The following is a 20,591-nucleotide window of genomic DNA, read 5'->3' as shown; positions in this document are numbered from 1 at the left end:
ACTCAAACTCAACCCAGACAAGACAGAGTGACCTGACTGTGGGTCTTGCCTCCCAAGGACAATTCCATCTGTCCGTACATTACCCTGGGGGGGGGAACTACTGACCCCCTCAGAGAGGGTTCGCAACTTGGGCGTCCTCCTCGATCCACAGCTGACATTGGAACATCATCTTTCGGCTGTGGCGAGGGGGGCGTTTGCCCAGGTTCGCCTGATGCACCAGTTGCGGCCCTATTTGGATAGGGAGTCACTGCTCACAGTCACTCATGCCCTCATCACCTCGAGGTTCAATTACTGCAACGCTCTTTACATGGGGCTACCTTTGAAAAGTGTTCGGAAACTTCAGATCGTGCAGAACGCAGCCACGAGAGCCATCGTCGGGCTTCCAAGATTCGCCCATGTTTCCTCAACACTCCGTGGCTTGCATTGGCTGCCGATCAGTTTCCGGTCACAATTCAAAGTGTTGGTCATGACTTTTAAAGCCCTACATGGCTTTGGACCAGACTACCTCCGGAACCGCCTGCTATCGCACGAATCCCAGCGACCGATACGGTCCCACAGAGTTGGCCTTCTCCAGGTACTGTCGACTAAACAATGTCGTTTGGCGGGCCCCAGGGGAAGAGCCTTCTCTGTGGCCCCAGCCATTTGGAACTCCCCCCAGAGATAAGAATTGCCCCCACCCTCCCTGTCTTTCGTAAACTACTCAAGACTCATTTATACCACCAGGCATGGGGGAGTTGAGATATTCCTTCCTTTAGGCCATTACAAGTTATGCATCGTATGTCTGTGTGTATGTTTGGTTTTATAATAAGGGTTTTTAGTTGTTTTATTATTGGATTGTCACATGCTGTTTTTATCATTGTTGTTAGCTGCCCCGAGTCTACGGAGAGGGGCGGCATACAAATCCAATAAATAATAATAATAATAATAATTATTATTATTATTATTATTATTATTATTATTATTATAAATCTATCTCTGAAGAGCTTAGCTCAGAGGACAAGTTATTAGATAAGGACCCCCAAGTTAAACAACTTGACGACGAGTATGTAAGAAGAGGACCAACAACCCGAGCAAAGGCAGAAGCCCAAAGAGAGAAAGGGAAGGAAGTTGTATACTAACTCATCACAAAATCAGATTGTACTATTTTTCACAAATTAATCAATTATAACTATGATATAGTATGTTTCCAAGAAACATACGTCTTAAAAGATGATGTGAATTTAGTATATTTTCCCAGTATTGGAGAACTATTTACCACATCGCCCTCGATCAGAAAAAGAGGCATAGCTATATACGTTAAAAAGACCTTTTTTCCAAAATTTCTCTATGCTGATCAAACTGGTCAAACACTTATAGTACAATTAAATTTAGGATACAAGAAAATTAACATTATAGGAATATATGCCCCCTCCACCAACCAATCTATTTTCTTTAAAAATCTCCATTAAAAAAATTTAGAATTGGATATAACAAATTTTATTATAATTGGAGACTTTAACGCCATCTCAAACAGAATTAAGAACTATAAAAGCACTTCCAAACACAAATTAAAGAAGATACTCCCATCCACATTTGACTCTTTAGCCTACGAATTTGCACTAAAAGATATTTGGAGATACTACCACCCCGACTCTAAACAATGCCCTTTCTTTTCCCCACCACACAAATCTTTCTCGCGTGTCGATATGGCTTGGTCCAACATAGAAATTTTAAATTGAAACTGTAGACATACAAACACAGAACGCTACGTGGGCAGACCATAACCCTCTACTAATAATTTTCAGAAAATTAGAAAACAACCAATCACAAAGATGGTCCATGTACTCATCAATTATTAACCAACAATTCCAAGAAAAAATACAATGTGAACTAACTACTTTCTTTTAATGCAATTGTAATGGTGAAACCTCACAACAAGTTTTATGGGATACTACCAAAGCCTTTATTCGAGGAATATATATATCTTACTCATCAAATAAAAGAAAAACAAGAAAACTTACAAAAACTAAATATATCTTTAGAACATGTGGAAAGGGCTTTGCAAATGGACCCTCAAAATAACCATTAAATATCAAATGAATTTAATAACGCAACAGCAATTTTCCCATGAATTAAAAATGGCAAACAAGTCTATTTTGAATCCACCAACAAGCCAGGTCAATGGTTAACTTCCAAATTAGCTCATCAAAAATTAGATAAGAACATCGAAACATTATACGACAACTTCGGACACTTGAAATCTGCTAATACTGATAATGGACAAATAATACACGACTTCTATGAACAACTGTACAATACTCTAGGAATAGATAATAAAACAATATTAAACTATTTACAACAAAATGAAAAAATACTAATAAAAGATGAACAAAGTCTTATGCTAAATGATGTAATTACTATTACGGAACTCCAAATTGCTATTGTAAAACAAAAAAACCCAATAAAACTCCTGGTCCTGATGGAATTCCTGCCGAATTCTATAAACAACATGTAGATATATTGCAACCCATAATGTTACATATTTACAATGATGCATTGTTACATGCCAAATTACCTTACGGAAGCGTACATAACGTTAATTCTGAAAGATAACCAGAACAGGGAACATCTCGAAAATTATAGACCAATATCATTGCTCAACACTGATTATAAAATCTTTACTTCAATAACCGCAGTCGAATAATCGAAACAAAAGAGTTATTAAATTTAAAAAATCTCATTAAGAGAATTAAGAGAAACAATTAAAATGCAAAAAAACAATAAAGCCTCAGGTCCGGACTGTCTCCGAATCGAATTCTATAAAGAAATGCTGGAATTCTATAAAGAAATGCTGGAATTCTATAAAGAAACAGATGCTACTGGAGGTTTATAATGCAGTCCTAGACGAAGGCAAAATACCGCTATCATGGAAAGATGCAAATTTGGCCTTAATTGCAAAAAGATACGGACCCAACTGAAATAGCTAATTACAGGCCCATTTCACTCCTGAACGTTGATTATAAAATATTTAGCTCAATACTGGCAAATAGGGTTAAGGGGTACTTAAATAATTTTATACATACTGATCAAAATGGATTCCTGCCCAATAGACAGTTAAGACATAACCTAGAATACTACGAACATCATAGTGAAAAGCAAACTGCCCTAATCTTTATAGATGCCCCAAAGGCATTCGACAATGTTAACTGGGACTTTATGTTAAAACAATTAGAATATATGGATTTTGGACAGAAATTTGGTAAAGCGATCAGAGCTATTTACAACAAACAATTCGCACATATTATAATGAACGGAGACGTAACACCTAAAATCGATAACTAAAAAGGTACAGGACAAGACTGTCCACTCTCACCCCTTCTTTTTATCTTGACTTTAGAAGTCCTCACTAGGATTATTAGAAATAATGAAGAGATAAAGGGGTTGAGATGCAAAAAGAAAACATAAACTACAGGCCTTCACTGACGACCTTGTATTTATCTTAGAGGAACCTTTAGAATCAGGCCCCATATTATTAGAAATTCTTAGAGGAATTTGGTATAGTGGCAGGATTAAAAATCAATAAACACAAAACCAAAATGATAGTTAAAAACATGAGGAGCAAAAAGAAAACCTAATCATAAAACTAAACATTCAAATAACAAAAAGAATAAAATATCTAGGGATCAATCTAACAGTAAAAACCATAAATCTAAAAGAGGAAAATTATGATAAATTAAATGGAAAAATTAAAAAAGACTTGGAGAAATGGGGAAAGGTACAACTTTCCTTCATGGAAAGGATAGCTATGATTAAGATGAATATTTTGCCTAAAATTCTCTTTTTTTTTTCAAACAATTCCCATTAAACCATTAAATAACTCAAGATTATTTTGCAAATGTAAACAGATTGATAAACAAATTTATATGGCAAAACAAGCAATCAGTTAAAATACATGCAAGAAACTAAGGAAGATAGTGGATTGGCTTTACGCAATTGAAAGTAATATTATAATGCATCAGTTTTAGCTTGGGTCAAGGAATGGATACAGTTAGATAACACCAGAGTACTTAATTTAGAAGGCCATGACCTTCAGTCAGGATGGTATGTTTACTTGTGGGGGAAAAAGACCCCAAATACACAAATATTTTACCAACCACTTGATCAGAAAGTCTCTCTTAAATGTTTGGTTAAAAATTAGAAAACAGTTTTATAAAGGGATCCCGACCTGGTTCGCACCACTAGAAGCTTTCGTATATCCAAATCTGAGTAAAAGAGGTAAAACAACAAGATATAAGGATATGGTAAAGGCAAATGAAGATGTAAAAACAAGAACTGAATTAGAAACCAAAGATATAAAATTAGAGTGGTGGAAATATCTACAAATCCAATCAAGAGATAAGAGTGAGCCAGGTATTGAAAAAGAAAAGAAATAGATGAAATATTATTTGGGACACACAAAAAATTAATTAAAATTTTTTATTGCTGCCTGCTAAATAACAAATCAGACACGACAAAAAAAAAAGTAAACATAGAAAAATGGAACCAAAATTTTAAACAAGAGATAAAACCTGAGGAATGGCAATCAGTTTGGAATAGGAACTATAAAATGACCTTAGCTACATCTTACAAGGAAAACTGGATTAAAATGTTTTACGGATGGCATATGACTCCTGCTAAATTAGCCAAGATAGACAAAAATCAGCTATCCATCTGCTGGAAATATAAAAAAGAATATTGAATGTATTACCACTTTGGTGGGAATGCGAAAAGAGTCAAATTTATTGGGACAAATTGGGAAATTGTCTTGATGGAATTTTGGGTATCAATGTAGAAAAAAACACCCAGAATGTTTCCTTCTAGGAATCTTACATCAACATCTCAACAAAAATCAGTCATATTTGGTGACTCAGCAGCTAAAATAGCCTATGCTCAAATGTGGAAAAATTAAGGAATTCCATAGAAAGAGCAGATTTTGGAGAAAATTACACACTGTGCAGAAATGGTCAAATTAACATTAGAATCTTTATTTTATAGCTGCTGGGATTTATTTTATCGTTGGCTTGAAAAAGGGCCAAAACCGTCATAATATATTAAACTGTTAAAGGGTAAAAGAAAATCATCTGGTGATAAAGTTGAATGCTTAAAGGAAATTAAGACATTCATATTAAGAAAGACTATCATCTTTTTACTGTTTATTTTTTGTCAATTTAATTATTATTAATACTACTAATTAGTATTTATTACTATTAAGTTACTAAGATAAGCTATAGAGAATGTATATAGTTAATATTATTGTACAGACTTGTCACGCACTCGCCCGCTTCTCATTGTGAGTTTTAATTTTGCATGTTTGTTTTGTCTTTGTGTATTTGTTTATATGTGTAAATAAATAGAATTTATTTAAAAAAAAACATTTTTAGACACAGTGAATATACCGGTCTTTCCTTGTCTCCCACCATAGTCACAGTGAAGCCAAACGCTACTGTTGTTAGCCGCCCTGAGTCTGCAGAGAGGGGCGGCATACAAATCTAATAAATAAATAAATAAAATACATACACGTTGTCATATCTCCACGTCTTCGCTTTTGGGAGACTTACATTTGTCTCATTATCTCCACCACTCTCCTCTTTTCTTTTCATCCCTGTTAAATATTTTTCCATGGTGTTTCTTAAGGGTTGTTATCTGCACTTCACGTATCCTACTTTGTGCTGTGTGCTATTATTCTGTGCAAAAAAAACCCCTACTTTCTGCGGCAAAAAAAGCACATTCCCCAGAGTCACGAGCCCCTTTCCTGACATCACTTTGTGCCCTCACCAAGGGGCTCCGCCCCACTGTTTGAGAAGAACTGCTTTAGACCAATAACCAATAACCAATACCACAATCAAGAAACTGCCATCAGTAAATAGCCCAAACAAAGAATCTCTAAGACCACCTACACCCACACAGACAAGTAAGTCACCAGAATATAAACAGCAAACAGCACTCCTTACTAGCATGGATGATGTTACTTAGTTTGAGTAATGAGATGTCTGCAAGGAAACAAACAAGATCAAAGAGCACCAACGACCCCTCATTTCGACCCTGGGCTACAAATATTCTCCTTTAATATATGGGGGTAGACAAAAAAATGGAAACAGTTTGAAAAATCATCAAAATATCTTTTAATATGGTGTTGGTCCACGTTTTGCAGCAAATACAGCCTCAGTTCTCCAAGGTATTGATTCATACAAATTGTGAATTGTTTCCAAAGGAATTTTAGCCCATTCTTCAGTTAAAGCACCCTCCAGTTCTTTTAGAGACGATGGTGGTGGAATTTGACTTCTTACTTGAATCTTTAAAATCAACCATAAATGCTCAATAATGTTGAGATCTGGTGATTGTGGTGGCCAGATGAGATGCTGAACTTCATTAGAATGTTCCTCGTGCCATTCTTTAACACTTCTTGCTCTGTGGATTGGTGCATTATCATCTTGAAAAATGGCATCCCCCTCTGGAAACAGTTCTTGAACCATAGGATGAATTTGGTCAGCCAAAATTCCTAAATAATAATGGCTGTTAATTCTTCTTTGAAGGGAAATCATTGGCCTGGCGGATTTTCAAGAAATAGCACCCAAGATCATCACTGAACCCCCACCATGTTTGACGGTTGGGAGAAGGCAGTCTGGATGAAATGATTCTTTTGGCTGTCTCCAGACATAAACACAGCCGGAGGTCGGAAAAAGGGTAAACGATGATTCATCAGAGAAAATCACGTTTTGCCACTGCTTGAGGGACAATTTCTGGTGGTTTCTACACCACTCTAAAAGCTTTGAAACATTTGTCTTTGAGAGCAGAGGTTTTCTAATTGCAGCTCTTCTGTGGAATCCAGATTTGTGAAGCTCCCTTCGAACAGTTTTTGTGGAAGCTGGGTTCTGTACATGTCTATTGAGCTGTGCAGTGATTTTAGGAGCTGTGGTCTTGCGATCCACTCTAACAATCGCTTTAGAGTCGGACGGTCTCTCTCAACTTCGACTTTCGACCAGACCTGTGCTTGGCTGAGGACGTTTTCCCTTCTCTTTCAAAAGCAGTCATTACTTTTGAGACATTACCTCTTTGGGCACTTTATGTTACACTAGCGCCTGCCATTCAAGCACCAACAATTTGAAAGTCTGAGAGGTCTGCCATTTTTAGAAAGTTATAACCAATTTCCTTAAATTTCTATTTTAAAAGGTATTTTAAAAAACATATCAAATAACAAAATTTAAAAAACAAACAAACATTAAAATATGTCAAGTTTTGATTCATTTGAACATGTTCAAACCATATGATGCCAAAAAGTCAAGTGTTTCTATTTTTTTGTCCACCCTTGTAGGTGTATTTGGGAGTGGAAACATTGAACTCTGGAAATCTAGTTGAAGCTTCCTCTCCTGTTTCTCTATAAATAAAAGACCGTTGGCTTACTGCCTTCTTGATTTTTTTAAAAAAAGAACCAGAATTTCTGTACTCATTCAGATCATCTGATTGTTTCCATTATTTGACCACAAATCAGTCAGTCATGTCAGACTACCTGCTTGCTGGTCCTGAGACTCAGTCCAGTTCAGGAAACAAAGAATGTTCAGTAATGCAAGGAATACATTATTTTTGACTGGATTCAATTTTCTCTCCCTCTTTAAACAATGTAATGCACATTACAATGAGCTTACTAATAAATATATTCCACTCTATACTTCAATCTGTATTGCATACATATATGTGAATTAATACTATCATTCACCAATACAAGAGAAGCCTTTAGTTCCTTAGATGTTATCCTCAGTTTATTTGTGAGTACTGTAATACCTTATTTTTGGCATGATCTTGGTTGGTCAGCCACAATCTAAAAGCCCAATTTTAAAATCATACAGCCCTACTCACTCACACCACAGTCATACTGAAGGCTGGGGCAAGATGTTGAAGTTCAGCGGCCCTAGGCCTGCTGGCAAAGATAAGTTCTTAAGGTCTTCTGGAAAGCCAGGACAGTGTGTATCTCCGGGGGGACTTGGTTCCAGAGGGTTGGAGCTGCCACAGAGAAAGCCCTTCCCCTAGGGCCCGTCAGCCAGCATTGCTTGGCTGAGAAGACCTGGAGAAAGCTAACTCGGTGGGCTCTGACCGGTCGCTGGGATACATGAGGCTGGAGACAGTCCTGTAGATAACCTGATCCTAAGCCATGTAGGGCTTCATAGTTAACAACCATGCTCTTTAAACAATCACATTTAATTTTCATCCCATTGACTAAAATGCATTTTAAAAATTCCCCTTCCTAGAGAGTCTTTTGCTTTTTTCCAAATACTAGTATGCACAAATATAGCTTTGGATAATTTTTCTTATTGAATAATTAAGTCCAATTTTTTTTGACTCCTGTGTTGAATAGATTCTTTTTGTTTAGGATAGTGATGATTAACCTTTTTGACACCAAATGCCAAAACTGGAGTACATATGCATCCACTTGTGCTGGAGCTCCAGAACCTGGAAGAGAGCAGCTGGCCAGTGCGCATCTGTGCAGCAGCTAGCTGCTCTTCTGGATTCCATCACACATATGTAATGGTCCTAAGACCAGCTGATCAGTGCATATGCACACACCAGAACTCAGAAGAGAACAGCTGGCTAGCGTGCATGTGCGTGATGGAATCCGGAAGACCAAGTGGCAACAGCACACATGCCCATAGAGAGGGCTCTGTGTGCCACCTCTGGCACATGTGCCATAGGTTCACCTTCAGGGTCTAAGACTTGCATGAAAATAAATAATATTTTAGTCCATTATTTATGCAAAATTCAAAACTCATAAACACCATTCTATCAAAATACAAGTATTTCAGAAATTGTTTTCACCAAAATAAATTAGTTTCAATTTGTGAAAAATTACTAGAATTATTACTGCAACTATGCATTTTTGAATTTTTCAGAAGTATGAATGTTTCTGAAACATGGCTGTTCAATGGTTCCTCATTAGCATCTCAAGTTCATGCTGCTGCTGTTAATGGACATAAAAGAGCTCTCCTAAAACAAATATCAGGTAAAAATATTCAACTTATATTATACTTCAGCTAATTTCTCTATGTTTAATTATTTAAAAGTTCTAACTTTATCTATAAAACAGATATAAACTAATAAAGAGGTTTATTTCATACTGCCATTTATTCAATATGCAATTTAAAAATCCTGTAATTATATAGATTGTATTTAATTACTAATATGATTATAGTAGACAGTATCAAACTTGTGGGAACATTTATGGGCACATTTACAGATGAAACTCAAAAAATTAGAATATTGTGCAAAAGTTCATTTATTTCAGCAATGCAACTTAAAAGGTGAAATTTAATCTATTTATTTATTTTGATTTTGATTCATAAGTCATCCATCTCCTGACGGACTCAGGGCAGCATCCAGCAATAAAAGCAGTATTCAGGGTGTCTAGCAAACCTGGAAAACAGGGAAATCAGGGAATTATCAGGAAAATCAGTGATTCGGGAAATATCAGGGAATTTGTGAAAAAAACTGAATAAATTGGGAAAACACAAACTATTAAAATGTTTAAAAGTCAGGGAAAAATCATGTTAAAAAAAGAAAACGGATTGCCCTGCCTTGCAGAGTCAAGCAAAATGAGTATAACTGTGGCAACAACTTGTTTCCTCAGCTACTGATATTTCTCCACTGCTTAGCCATTTGATATGACGTCATCTATGACCACGCCTTAACTAGATCGCAAGTTACAGGGAAATATCAGGGAATTTCAAAGTGCTTTTCCCTTGGAGTATACGAAGTTTTAAAAACCCCAATATTAAAAAACGTTCATCCATCTGTCATTCATCAATAGTGGCCGGAGCGGAGTATTGCTGCTCAATGGCTTCTGGTCTGCCAGCAAAGCCATGTTTTTAAGGCCTTTTGGAAGACCAGGAGGGGGAGGGGGTGCGAATCTCCGGTGGCAGTTGGTTCTACAGAGCCTGACCCGCCACAGAGAAGGCCCTTCTATGCAGTCCTGCCAGTCAGCATTGCTTGGCTTATGGGATCCAGAGGAGGCCAACTCTGTGGGATCTAATTAGTCGCTGGGAAGTGTGAGCAGAAGATAGTCCCGTAAATATTCTGGTGCTAAGACATGTAGGGCTTTATACATAATAACCAACACCTTAAATTGCATTTGGAGACTGATTGGAAGCTAGTGCAGCTCACAGAGTGTTGGAGTTATAATGGGTGTATCTTGGTACACCCATAACAGTTTGCACAGCTGTATTCTGGACTAACTGAAATCTCTGAATGTTCTTTAAGGGTAGCCCCATGTAGAGTGCATTGCAGTAATCGAGCTGCGAGGTGATGAGGTCATGAATGACTGTGAGAAGAGACTCTATCCAAATAGGGCCGCAACTGGTGTAGTAGGTGAACCTGTGCAAAGGTCCCCCTAGCCACAGCTGAGAGATGTTGCTCTAGTCTCAGCTGGCAGGTCTAGGAGGACTCCCAGATCGAGGGCCCGCTCTTAGGGGGTTATGATTTCCCCTATTAGAGTAATGGATGGACAGATGAAACAATCCTTAGAAGGCAAAACCCACAGCCACTCTGTCTTGTCAGGGTTGAGCTTGAGCCTGTTGACTCTCATCCACACCCTCACTCCCATCCACACCCTCACAACCTCCAGGCACAAGCACATCATTTCCACTGCTTCACTAAATTGACACAGGGTGGAAGTGTACAGCTGAGTCTAATCAGCGCACTATTGGAAACTTTATTTTCCAGCAGGACTTGGTACCTGCCTACACTGCCAAAAGCACCAAAACCTGGTTTTAATGACTGTGGGATTACTGTGCTTGATTGGCCAGCAAATTCACCTGATCTGAACCCCATAGAGAATCTACGGGGCCTTGCAAAGAGAAAAATGAGAGACATGAGACCAAACAAATGCAAAAGAGCTGAAGGCCACTATTGAAGCATCCTGGTCTTCCATAACACTTCAGCAGTGTCACAATAATTGCTGCAAAAGGGTCCCAAACTAAGTTCTGTGTACATATGCATGCTTATACTTTTCAGAGGTCCGATATTGTTCTATGTTAAGATGACCAGATTTTACCAGATTGGTAAAGCGGGACACCATTGACGGGGGAGGGGGTTCTTGATTAAAAATTTGGTCTATGTATTTTTTCTGAATGTGAAAATGAAGGGAGACTAGTATAGATCTATTTCGGCCTTGTTGTGGCTTCATCAGCTACCGTACCCTCACTGGGATTTGATCCTGCAGCCTCTGCCTTGTAAGGGTATTTGACACCAGGGTTATTCTACAGAAAAAAGCATACATACATACATACATTCAGAAAATGCTAACTCTTTTCTCATCATTCTTATCATCCTTTTCCTCCCACTTAGGATTGTATGACTGTAACTTGTTGCTTGTATCCTAAGATTTTTATTAATATTGATTGTTTCCTCATTGCGTATTTGACCCCTATGGCAATCATTAAGTGTTGTACCACATGATTCTTGACAAATGTATATTTTTCTTTTATGTACGCTGAGAGCATATGCACCAAGACAAATTCCTTGTGTGTCCAATCACACTTGGCCAATAAAATTCTATTCTATTCTATTCTCTTTACAGCCATAGATCAGTGATAAGGTTCTCTTTTCAAAGTTTCTTATGCAAAGAGGTCACCTGAAAATTCCCCCAGCTGAAATTCAGCACCAATGCTTTTAAAAGGTTCCTATACACTCTGACATCATATTTTTATCCTGGAGAAAAAGCCCTGATATATATCCCAATCATTTGCATGCTGTGGTATTTCCTTTAACAAGGAATCAAAAGTATCTGTTATGTAGTTAGGGAGGTCCCCAATATAAAAGGGTAAAATCCAAAAATATTTTGGGCTTGCATTATCAGGTTCTTGGTTGCAACAGCTTGGGACTTTTGACCTCATGCCCCCAAGATTTGATATTTTTAGAGCATGTCATTGATTTTTTAACAGCTTTTTTGTATTCTTCATTATTTCCTAATATGAAATGCTTTGGTACCTTACAGATTTCCACATTATAATTTAATTACCAAACCCTTTTTGTTTCTAAGTAATAACACCTTTCTGTTACAGCAATTGTGTATGTTAACAATGCTTCAAATCAGAACATTTTACTATGAGGAACATTAAATAAAAACACAATTATTAGCATTACACATCATTCTTTCCTCACTATATCCCACCTGAATCATGAAATGTTAGATTAGTTTTATTGTTTTCTAGAAAACATCTGTTTGCTCTACTAAAACTAATTTAAAACAATTATCTATCTTTGTTCAAAAACAAACAAAATGATTACATTTATGCAAACCATAATAACTATGAAACAACAGCAGCAGCAGCAATACAATTTTCACCCCCAACTGCTTAGTAGGGTGCAGTGATTAGTCACTGTATAGAGTTTTAATGTAGGAAACTCTTATTTGAGTAATCACTCAACCATGAAGGTTGCTTGATGATGTCAAAAAGCAGCAATGCATCACATAATTGCTACAATGGGAACAGATTACACTATGTAACACAAATTTTGTTACCAGCTTTTAAATGTTATATTCCAATTGCTTATGTCTAAAACAAATTAAAAATTGCTTACAGTCATCATAAACTTCGCTTTTGTGACCATGGCAACGAAAATTATGCATTTTTACTATAGAAACAGACAATTTTGCATCTTCTCATTTATACAATCAGACAAAGAACACTATATGCATTGCAAATGTACACAGATTACCAAAAGCTGTTCAGAAGTGTGCGGTTTTCAAAGATTTGCGACTATATTGCAAATCAGTTTCAAGAATCAATCCCCAAATATAGTTGCCCATCATGTTTTTGTTATATTGTCCTTGGTAATGGCGTTCAAAATTCATAATGTCCTGGTGAAAGCGCTCACCTTGCTCCTCTAAATAAGCTCTCATGTTCTCTTTGAACTTATCAAGATGAGCATCAAGGATATGGATTTTGAGTGACATCCTGCAGCCCATTGCAGCATAGTTCTTTATCAGAGTCTAAACCAGTTGTACATAGTTTTCATCTTGCTCTGATCTGTGACTTGGACGCTTTCATCTAATAAGTTCCATTGCTTGAGCCTTGATATCAGAAGCTCAGTGTTGGACTTGGTGAGACCAAGGTCTCTGATCAGATCGTTGAGGTCTTTTTGATTATGGTAGTATGGCTTCCGCTCCTCATCTGCATATGAAGAGAAATCGTGATCTTCAACGTCTTCCATGGTGTCTGACCTGCTGCTTTCTTTTGAAGGTGGTGTAACTCTGTCTGGAGGTGTTGGCACAGGAATTTCAAAATATTGTGCTGACCACAAAAGCAAAGTTTACAAGGAATAATAACTTTTTTCTATTCATTTAAGGTACAAACAATCAGGAAAACACATTTAACAACTGGGAACATTTTTTTTTTGAAAATTGTTACATGGTGTTATTATTCTTATGAACTTCCACAGTCTATCCAGTCTCCAATAAAACAAATTAAAATCTGGGTATATAGCAGCTTAATGCAGAATCAATGCAAAACCACATTGGTAGTACAAAACCCACAGTAAATTAAGATGTCAGTAAAGAATAAAGAGTAACTAAAAATAAAGGAACCTATGGAGGCCTTGGGTGTTTTCTAAGTTTGGCTTTTTGCTTACAGATATCATGATGTTACCTAGTCAGGTAATGAAATGTTAATTTAATTTTCCTGCAGCTCTTCTGAACTCACACACCAATTCCTTCACTGATCGGCTTGCTTGTTTTAGCAAGCCAATCTGTTTTTCTGCATCTACCTGGCTTGCAACGTCTTGAAATCTCAATCTCTTTTTTTTTGAAAAATAGTTTTTATTGATTTACAAAAGAGATTATGTACAAAGGGAGAAAGATACATCGATTAACAACATTGTGATAACCTGACATACTTGCAGTTATGCCACAATCACTCCATTCAATTATTTACATATCATAACTTATTGTGGTTAACATAATACCTCTCTATAGTTCGTTATCTTTTGGGTCTTTGGATCTTCCTCCCAACCCCTCCCCCCCATTGAACTGTAATAGTTCTGAAAGGTCTAGATTGTTTATTTGGGCGGCATATGGGAGCCGCGGTTTCGTTAGTGTAGTATTTATATCAATATGTATTTACATTTGAGAAGAAATCGTGCTGGATTGATCAAGATATTCTTAGTAGTCCGATATTATCCTTCAGAATTCTAGAGTTTTTCTACAGTCATTTCTACGCTTTCCACTTATATTTTAATATTTTAGCATTTTAATATATCTACTTTTTGTAGTATTTCGTTGTATTTTCCCCTTTTCTTCATTTATTTCTTTTCTTACTTTTTACCCAATTGTAAAATTTTTCCCAATTTTTGTAAAATTTCGAATCTTCTTTATTTTTGAGTTTTTGCGTAAGCCTATCCATTTCTGCACAGTCATAGATTTTTTTGATGATTTCTCTTTCAGTTGGTATAGTATCTCTTTTCCAGTTTTGTGCTATTGTTATTCTAGTAGCTGTAATTATATGGTGTATCAGGTACGTGTCTTCTTTCTTGTTTTTCAAATCAATTATGCTCAAGAGGAATATTTCTGGTGTGAGTTTTAAGGAAATTGTTGTGATTTGTTGTATCCATGTTTGGATTTTTTTCCATAGCTTTTTGATAAGGGGGCAAGTCCACCATAAATGAAAAAATGTTCCAATTTTGCTATTGCACCTCCAACAATTTGGTTTTATGGTAGGATAGATCTTGGCCAGTCTCGTTGGTGATAGATGCCATCTATAAAACATTTTTTGTAGGTTCTCTTTGTATGGAACTGATTTAGTAATTTTCAGGTTTCTCCACATTTGTTCCCATTGTTCAATGTAAATGGAATGCCCTATGTTTTTAGCCCAGGTAATCATATTTTCTTTTACTAATTCAGTTTCCATAGAGTACCCCATTATATAATTATACATTTTGGTTATAAATTTTTTCGGATATCCTAATAGTATTTTATCAATTATGCTTTCTTTTCCTTGGATCCCTTCTTTTTTTTTGTCTCTATTCCATTTCGTCAAAATTTGAGCGTAGGGCCACCAGTCAATATCGATATTTTGGTTTCTTAGTTGCTGTCTGGATTTTATATCTCCTTTCTCATCTAATATGTGGTTGTAGTTCAATATTTTTGGTGATTGAAATAAGTTTGGGTGTCTGAGCGCTTCAAGACTGGAGTACCATTTTGGAATTTTGTGGTAATGTTCTTTTTTAATTTTTAACCACACATTTATTAAGGAGTCCCTGATCATGTGACATCTAAAGTATGCTGGCGTTTTCCCTTTTTCGCTCCATAGGAAACTGTGCCATCCTTGGAGAATGTTATGGCCCTCCAAGGCCAAAAGTCTTTGATCTTGGAGGGTTATCCACTCTTTAACCCATAGAAGGACCGATGCTTCGTAATAGGCTTGGAAGTTTGGTAATCCAAATCCACCTTGTGTTACTCTGTCTTGTAAAGCTTTAAATCTCACCCTTGGTTTTTTCCCCGCCCAGATAAATTTTGAAATGGTTGTATTTATTTTGCTGAAAAATTTTTGGTTTAATTTTATTGGGATCGTCTGGAATAAGTATAAAAATTTCGGTAGTATAGACATTTTAATTGTGGCTATCCTCCCTGATAATGAGATATGAATTTTGTTCCACCTAATTAACTGTTGTTCTGTTTTTTTAATGAGGGATTCGTAATTATCTTTTTGTATTGTACCACATCTGTTCGTTAGTGTTATGCCCAGGTATTTAACTTTTTTGACAGTTTGGATTCCTAATAATGTCTCTAATTCATGTTCTTGTTTGGTGTCCATATTTTTAGTTATAATTTTAGTTTTTTGTTTATTGATTTTTAGGCCGGCCACTTCTCCATACCGTTGTATCTCTCTCAGCAGGTGTTCCCCTGTTTCTATTGGATCCTCCAAGATGAATGCTAGGTCATCTGCATAAGCCTGAACTTTAAATTCGTGTTTTTTTGTTCTAAGACCTATAATTTCCATGTTGGATCTTATTTGATTAAGAAGTGTTTCTACTGCCAGGATGTATAGAAGTGGGGATAGAGGACATCCTTGTCTAACACCTTTTGCAATTTGAAAAGATCTTGTTAATTCCCCATTAAATATAATTTGAGCCGATTGCGTATTGTATATAGATTGGAACATGTTTATCATTTTTGGGCCGAATTGCATTTTTTTAATTAATTCAAGAATAAACTCCCACCTTAAATTGTCGAAAGCTTTTTGGGCGTCCAAGAATATTAATGCTAATTGTTTTCCGGAGTGTGTCTCATAGTATTCTAGAGTGTTAAGAATTATTCTTGTATTATTCCTTATGTATCTGCCTGGGAGAAAACCATTTTGATCTTCCTTTATTGTTTTGTTTAAAATTGGTTTAAATCTTTCCGCTATTATTGTCATGAATATTTTATAATCAACATTGAGGAGGGATATGGGCCGATAGTTTTGTATATGTTTTTTTTTTTTCCGGGTCTTTCGGGACTAGACTTATCAAGGCTTGTGTCCAGGATATTGGTAGCAAGCCTTTTTCCAATACTTCATTAAATATTATTACTAGGATTTCTAATAAATAGTCTTTTAGTTCTTTGTAGAATTCGGCCGGTATCCCGTCTGTACCTGGGGCTTTGCTGTTCTTTTGTTTGGTTATTGCGTATTCCACTTCTAGTTTAGTTATTTCTTTGTTTAGTATGGTTTCATCTGATTCTGATATCTTTTGTATTTCCGCTTCCTCAAGATATTTATTTAATTGGAATTGGTTTGTTTCTTCCTTTTGGTATAAATGAGCATAATATTCAGTTACTATATTCTTTTTTTCCCCCAGTGTATGTTGTAATTCCCCATTTTTATCTTCTAATGTTTGTATGTATCGTTCTTCTTCTTGCTTTTTTAATTTGTAAGCAAGCCATCTGCCTATTTTATTCGCATTTTCAAATTGATATTGATTGGTCTTCCTTAGTTTTGTGACAATTTCATCTTGTATCATTAAATTGATATTGTGCTTTATTACATCTATCTCTTCTCTTATTTTCCCGTTTTGGAGATCTTTTTGGGCTTCTAATTCTGCGTGTTTTAATTTGGTCTTGAGTTCGTTTAGTTTCCTATCTTTCTGTTTCTTTTTTTTTGCTAAATAAGCTATTGTTATGCCTCTCATAAATGCTTTTGTTGTGTCCCAAATATTCTGAATAGTGGTATCAGTATTCCAATTATCTCTTAAAAATAATTTTAATTCTTGTTTGATATGTTTGATATAATCCTGATCTTGAAATAACAGTTGATTTATGGACCACCGGTGTTGACCTGGGGTCGGTATTTTAATTTTCATCAATATTGGTTGGTGGTCTGCCCAAATATTTGGACCTATTTCAATTTCATAGATTAACTTCCCAAAATTTTGGTCTGCCCAAATCATATCAATTCGTGACCATGACTTTTGCGGTGACGAGTAGAAGGTGTATTCCCGTGCAGATGGGTGCCTTTCTCTCCAGATATCTGCCAGTCTATATTCCTTTGCTATTTCCTGGAATTCTGGTGGTAGTGTTTTCCTGTCTTTTAGTTTTTTCTTTGCAGATTTAAAATCTTTTTTGGGATCGCTCACTGCATTATAGTCTCCAATAATACAGATGTCCCCTTTTTGTACCTGTGCTAATTGTTCAGCTAGTTTTTGATAGAATTGTTTCTGTTTTGTGTTTGTGGCGTAGATCGCCACTATCGCTATTTCTCTATAACCTATTTTAATGTTTACAATTAGAATTCTGCCATCTTCATCTGAATGAATTTTTTCCGGTTGGTAAATGTCCTTAATGTACAAAGCGATCCCTCTCTTTTTTGAGTCTGATAGGGCTGTGAATAATTTACCTAATTTTTTATTTTCTAAAAGTTTACAATCTTGCTTCCTAATATGTACTTCCTGAAGACATGATATATCTGAATTTTGTTTTAATAGTTTTGTCATTATCTGTTTTCTTTTTATCGGAGAATTCAATCCGTTGATGTTTACAGAGATCAACTCAAGTATCTTTCGCGTCATTTTCCTCCCTCTCCTCTCCGGTTACCTTCTCTTCCTTTATTGACGTTTAGCCGCCGCTCTTGTTGTTACCCTTTGTTCTTTTTGTTGTCTTTCCTCACCTTGTTCTTCCTCTCCTCTATCCTCCCTCCGTCTCTCCTCCTGTGATAGTTCCTCTATGGTCTGGCGAATCTCTGTGTCTTGCTCTAAATTGTTTTGAATAAAATAGTCCGCTTTCTCGAACGAGTCTATTTTAATTTTTTTTCCGTTCCATGTTACTAGAAGACCGTCCGGAATTAGCCATCGGTATGGAATTCCCCTTCTCAGTAGTTTAGCCGTAAGAAAGTGGAATTCTCTTCTTTTCTCCCTTATTCTTTTCGGAATTTGTTTGAGTATTATAATTTCTTTTTCTTGGTACATAATTTTCCCGCTTCTTGTTAATTTATATATTTCATCCCTGATGGACTTTTTTGTAAATTTTACGTGGACCTCTCTGGGTAATCTATGGTTCTTGGCATAGTTTGTTTGTATTCTATAAATTTCGTCAATGTGGTCCTTGACCTCCTCTAGTTCGATCTGTGTGTTGTCAGTAATCAGCTGGGCTAATTTGTTAAATAGATCTTCGTCTGTATTTTCCGGAATGTTTTGGAAGCGAAGAAAATAAGCTGCTTTTTCCATCTCCAGGATTGCTATTGAATTTCCGAGCTCATTATTGGCCGCAATTAATCTTCTTTCTGATTCAATTCTTCTTTCATCGATTCTTTTGGTGTCTGTTTCAATATTTTGTATCCTCTGCTCATGGTTAATTATGATTTCTTGTATACCTTCGAGTTGATTTTCCAGGCCTTCCATCTTTCCAGACATCTTTTCAAAGTTTTGTTTTGTTTCCTCGTGGTTTTGCCTTATGGTTTCTTGGGTAGCTGTAGCTACCTCTTGGCTGCGGACCATAAACTCTTGAATCAAACTTAGTGAAGCCTGAATCGATTGCAAAGAAGTTTTGTCGGTGGTTGCCATTTCTGTGTTTGGTTTTACAGTTTGCATCGTCGGAGTTCCTGGTGTAGCTTTTTTTTTGGTATTTAGAGAAATTAGTTGTCATACTCCCTAACCAGACGAGGATAGTTGACAGATTGTCCAAATTGTCCAAATTATCCCAAAGTAGTGACCTTTCCACGTGTTCAATTGGGTCGTAAAGATAGGGATGTTATTTAAGTCACAGTTCAAGAATAGTCTTGTTTGGGAGGTTAAAATAGTTAGGCTCGTTCTAACACAGCTGAATTCTCCAATATTAGTAGAGAGAAGTTAAATACAGAGTGCAAAATTTCTGATTTCTACTTTCTAATTAATTATATCTATGTCTATCACTTAATTGTTCACTTATTGGCAGTTAGTCAATTACAACAGTGTTCAATCAGAATATGAGTAGAATTTAGATAGAAATAAGGTTTAAATACAGTTTAAGATAAATAGTTAATCCTTCATAAAAACTATACTCTAATATTAATGTTAATAGTAATCAAGATTGTGTAAATTAATTTAGTAATAAAAGATAATAAATAGTATAGATATTATAAATATAGATGTTATAAATATTATAAATAGTATAGGTCTACCTTAAGTTAATTCAAGCTTAGTCTTAAAAAACCTTACAACGTTCTATAAGTACTGTTATAAACACTATATATAATAATTATTAATTAATCCTTCGTAGTATTGTTTAATATCAACTATCAAGTAGCAATTAATTTAAGGTTCTTGGTATAACCCCTAAGCCAATAATCAGTTAATCACAATTAATCACAGTTAATCATTTTGGACTGTTAAACCGAGGGAAATCAAGAAAGAGATAAGATTTCTTAATCTTAGTTAGAGGAGGAGGAGGAGAGGAGGGGGAGAGATTAAATTAGGGAAAGCACGTGGGCATAAGGAAGGACAAGAAAAGGAATGTAAAAAGAGAAGGGAGACAGGCAAAAATGAATCAGCAAAAAGGAAAAAAAAACGAAAGAAAGAAAGAGTGGGAAAAGAAAACAACACAAAACTAACAATTACAATGGTCAATATTAATAATAGTAAAAGTGGTAGTAATAATGTTAATAAAATGTACTAATGTATTAAGAAAATAAGTGACTAGTATAAGTAGCTAACATAAATAACATAAGTGATTATAAATACGACACGTTTCACTCGGCTCCAAATTTGCAGCGTTGGTTTCAATTAGGCGTCAGCAGTTCAGTCAGTAACTTTCACCAGCGCACGATGTCGACAACGATTTCAATTCTCCCACTAGGCATACAGAAGAGAGGGACGTCTTCTCTTCTTCTCCTTCTTTCAGACAGCTTGAATTTTACAACCCCCCACAGACCATACCGAAGCAACAAGCTTTTAGCTTTTAGCCCTCCTTCACCCTCTTCCGCCTCTTCTCTGTCTTCTCTATCGCCTCCCAGCCGAGTTTCTTTAATGGTGGCTGGTTCTCTGGACTCGCTGGAGGGGAGGAGGGGCAAATAACGCAAACGGCGGTTGTCTCAACTCTCAAACCTCTTGCAACTCACGCAACTCCTCTCGCCGTTCTTGCT

General features: G+C 36.2%; 2 protein-coding genes across 8 annotated transcripts in view; both read left to right on the top strand.

The window, feature by feature from the left end:
* SEC61B (SEC61 translocon subunit beta) overlaps positions 1-20,591 on the top strand; it is a 1,118,247-nt gene that overhangs the window by 689,769 nt on the left and 407,887 nt on the right. The gene's annotated exons all lie outside the window — the stretch shown is intronic.
* INVS (inversin) overlaps positions 1-20,591 on the top strand; it is a 426,566-nt gene that overhangs the window by 15,253 nt on the left and 390,722 nt on the right. For 4 of the 7 annotated variants that reach the window (XM_070727771.1, XM_070727770.1, XM_070727777.1 and 1 more), the window contains exons 1-2: positions 6,613-6,702; positions 8,901-9,010. In XM_070727771.1, the coding sequence (XP_070583872.1) occupies positions 6,650-6,702; positions 8,901-9,010 (163 nt within the window). In that variant the 5' untranslated portion in view covers positions 6,613-6,649. Of the gene's footprint in view, positions 1-6,612; positions 6,703-8,900; positions 9,011-20,591 lie in introns of those variants that run through there. The other 3 variants (XM_070727774.1, XM_070727772.1, XM_070727775.1) reach the window with 1 other exon arrangement.

The sequence above is a fragment of the Erythrolamprus reginae genome, chromosome Z, assembly GCF_031021105.1.
Source record: "Erythrolamprus reginae isolate rEryReg1 chromosome Z, rEryReg1.hap1, whole genome shotgun sequence".
NCBI classification, from domain to species: Eukaryota; Metazoa; Chordata; class Lepidosauria; order Squamata; family Dipsadidae; genus Erythrolamprus; species Erythrolamprus reginae.
The sequence above is the reverse complement of the archived record's forward strand: the minus strand, read 5'-3'. Positions and strand labels throughout refer to the sequence as shown.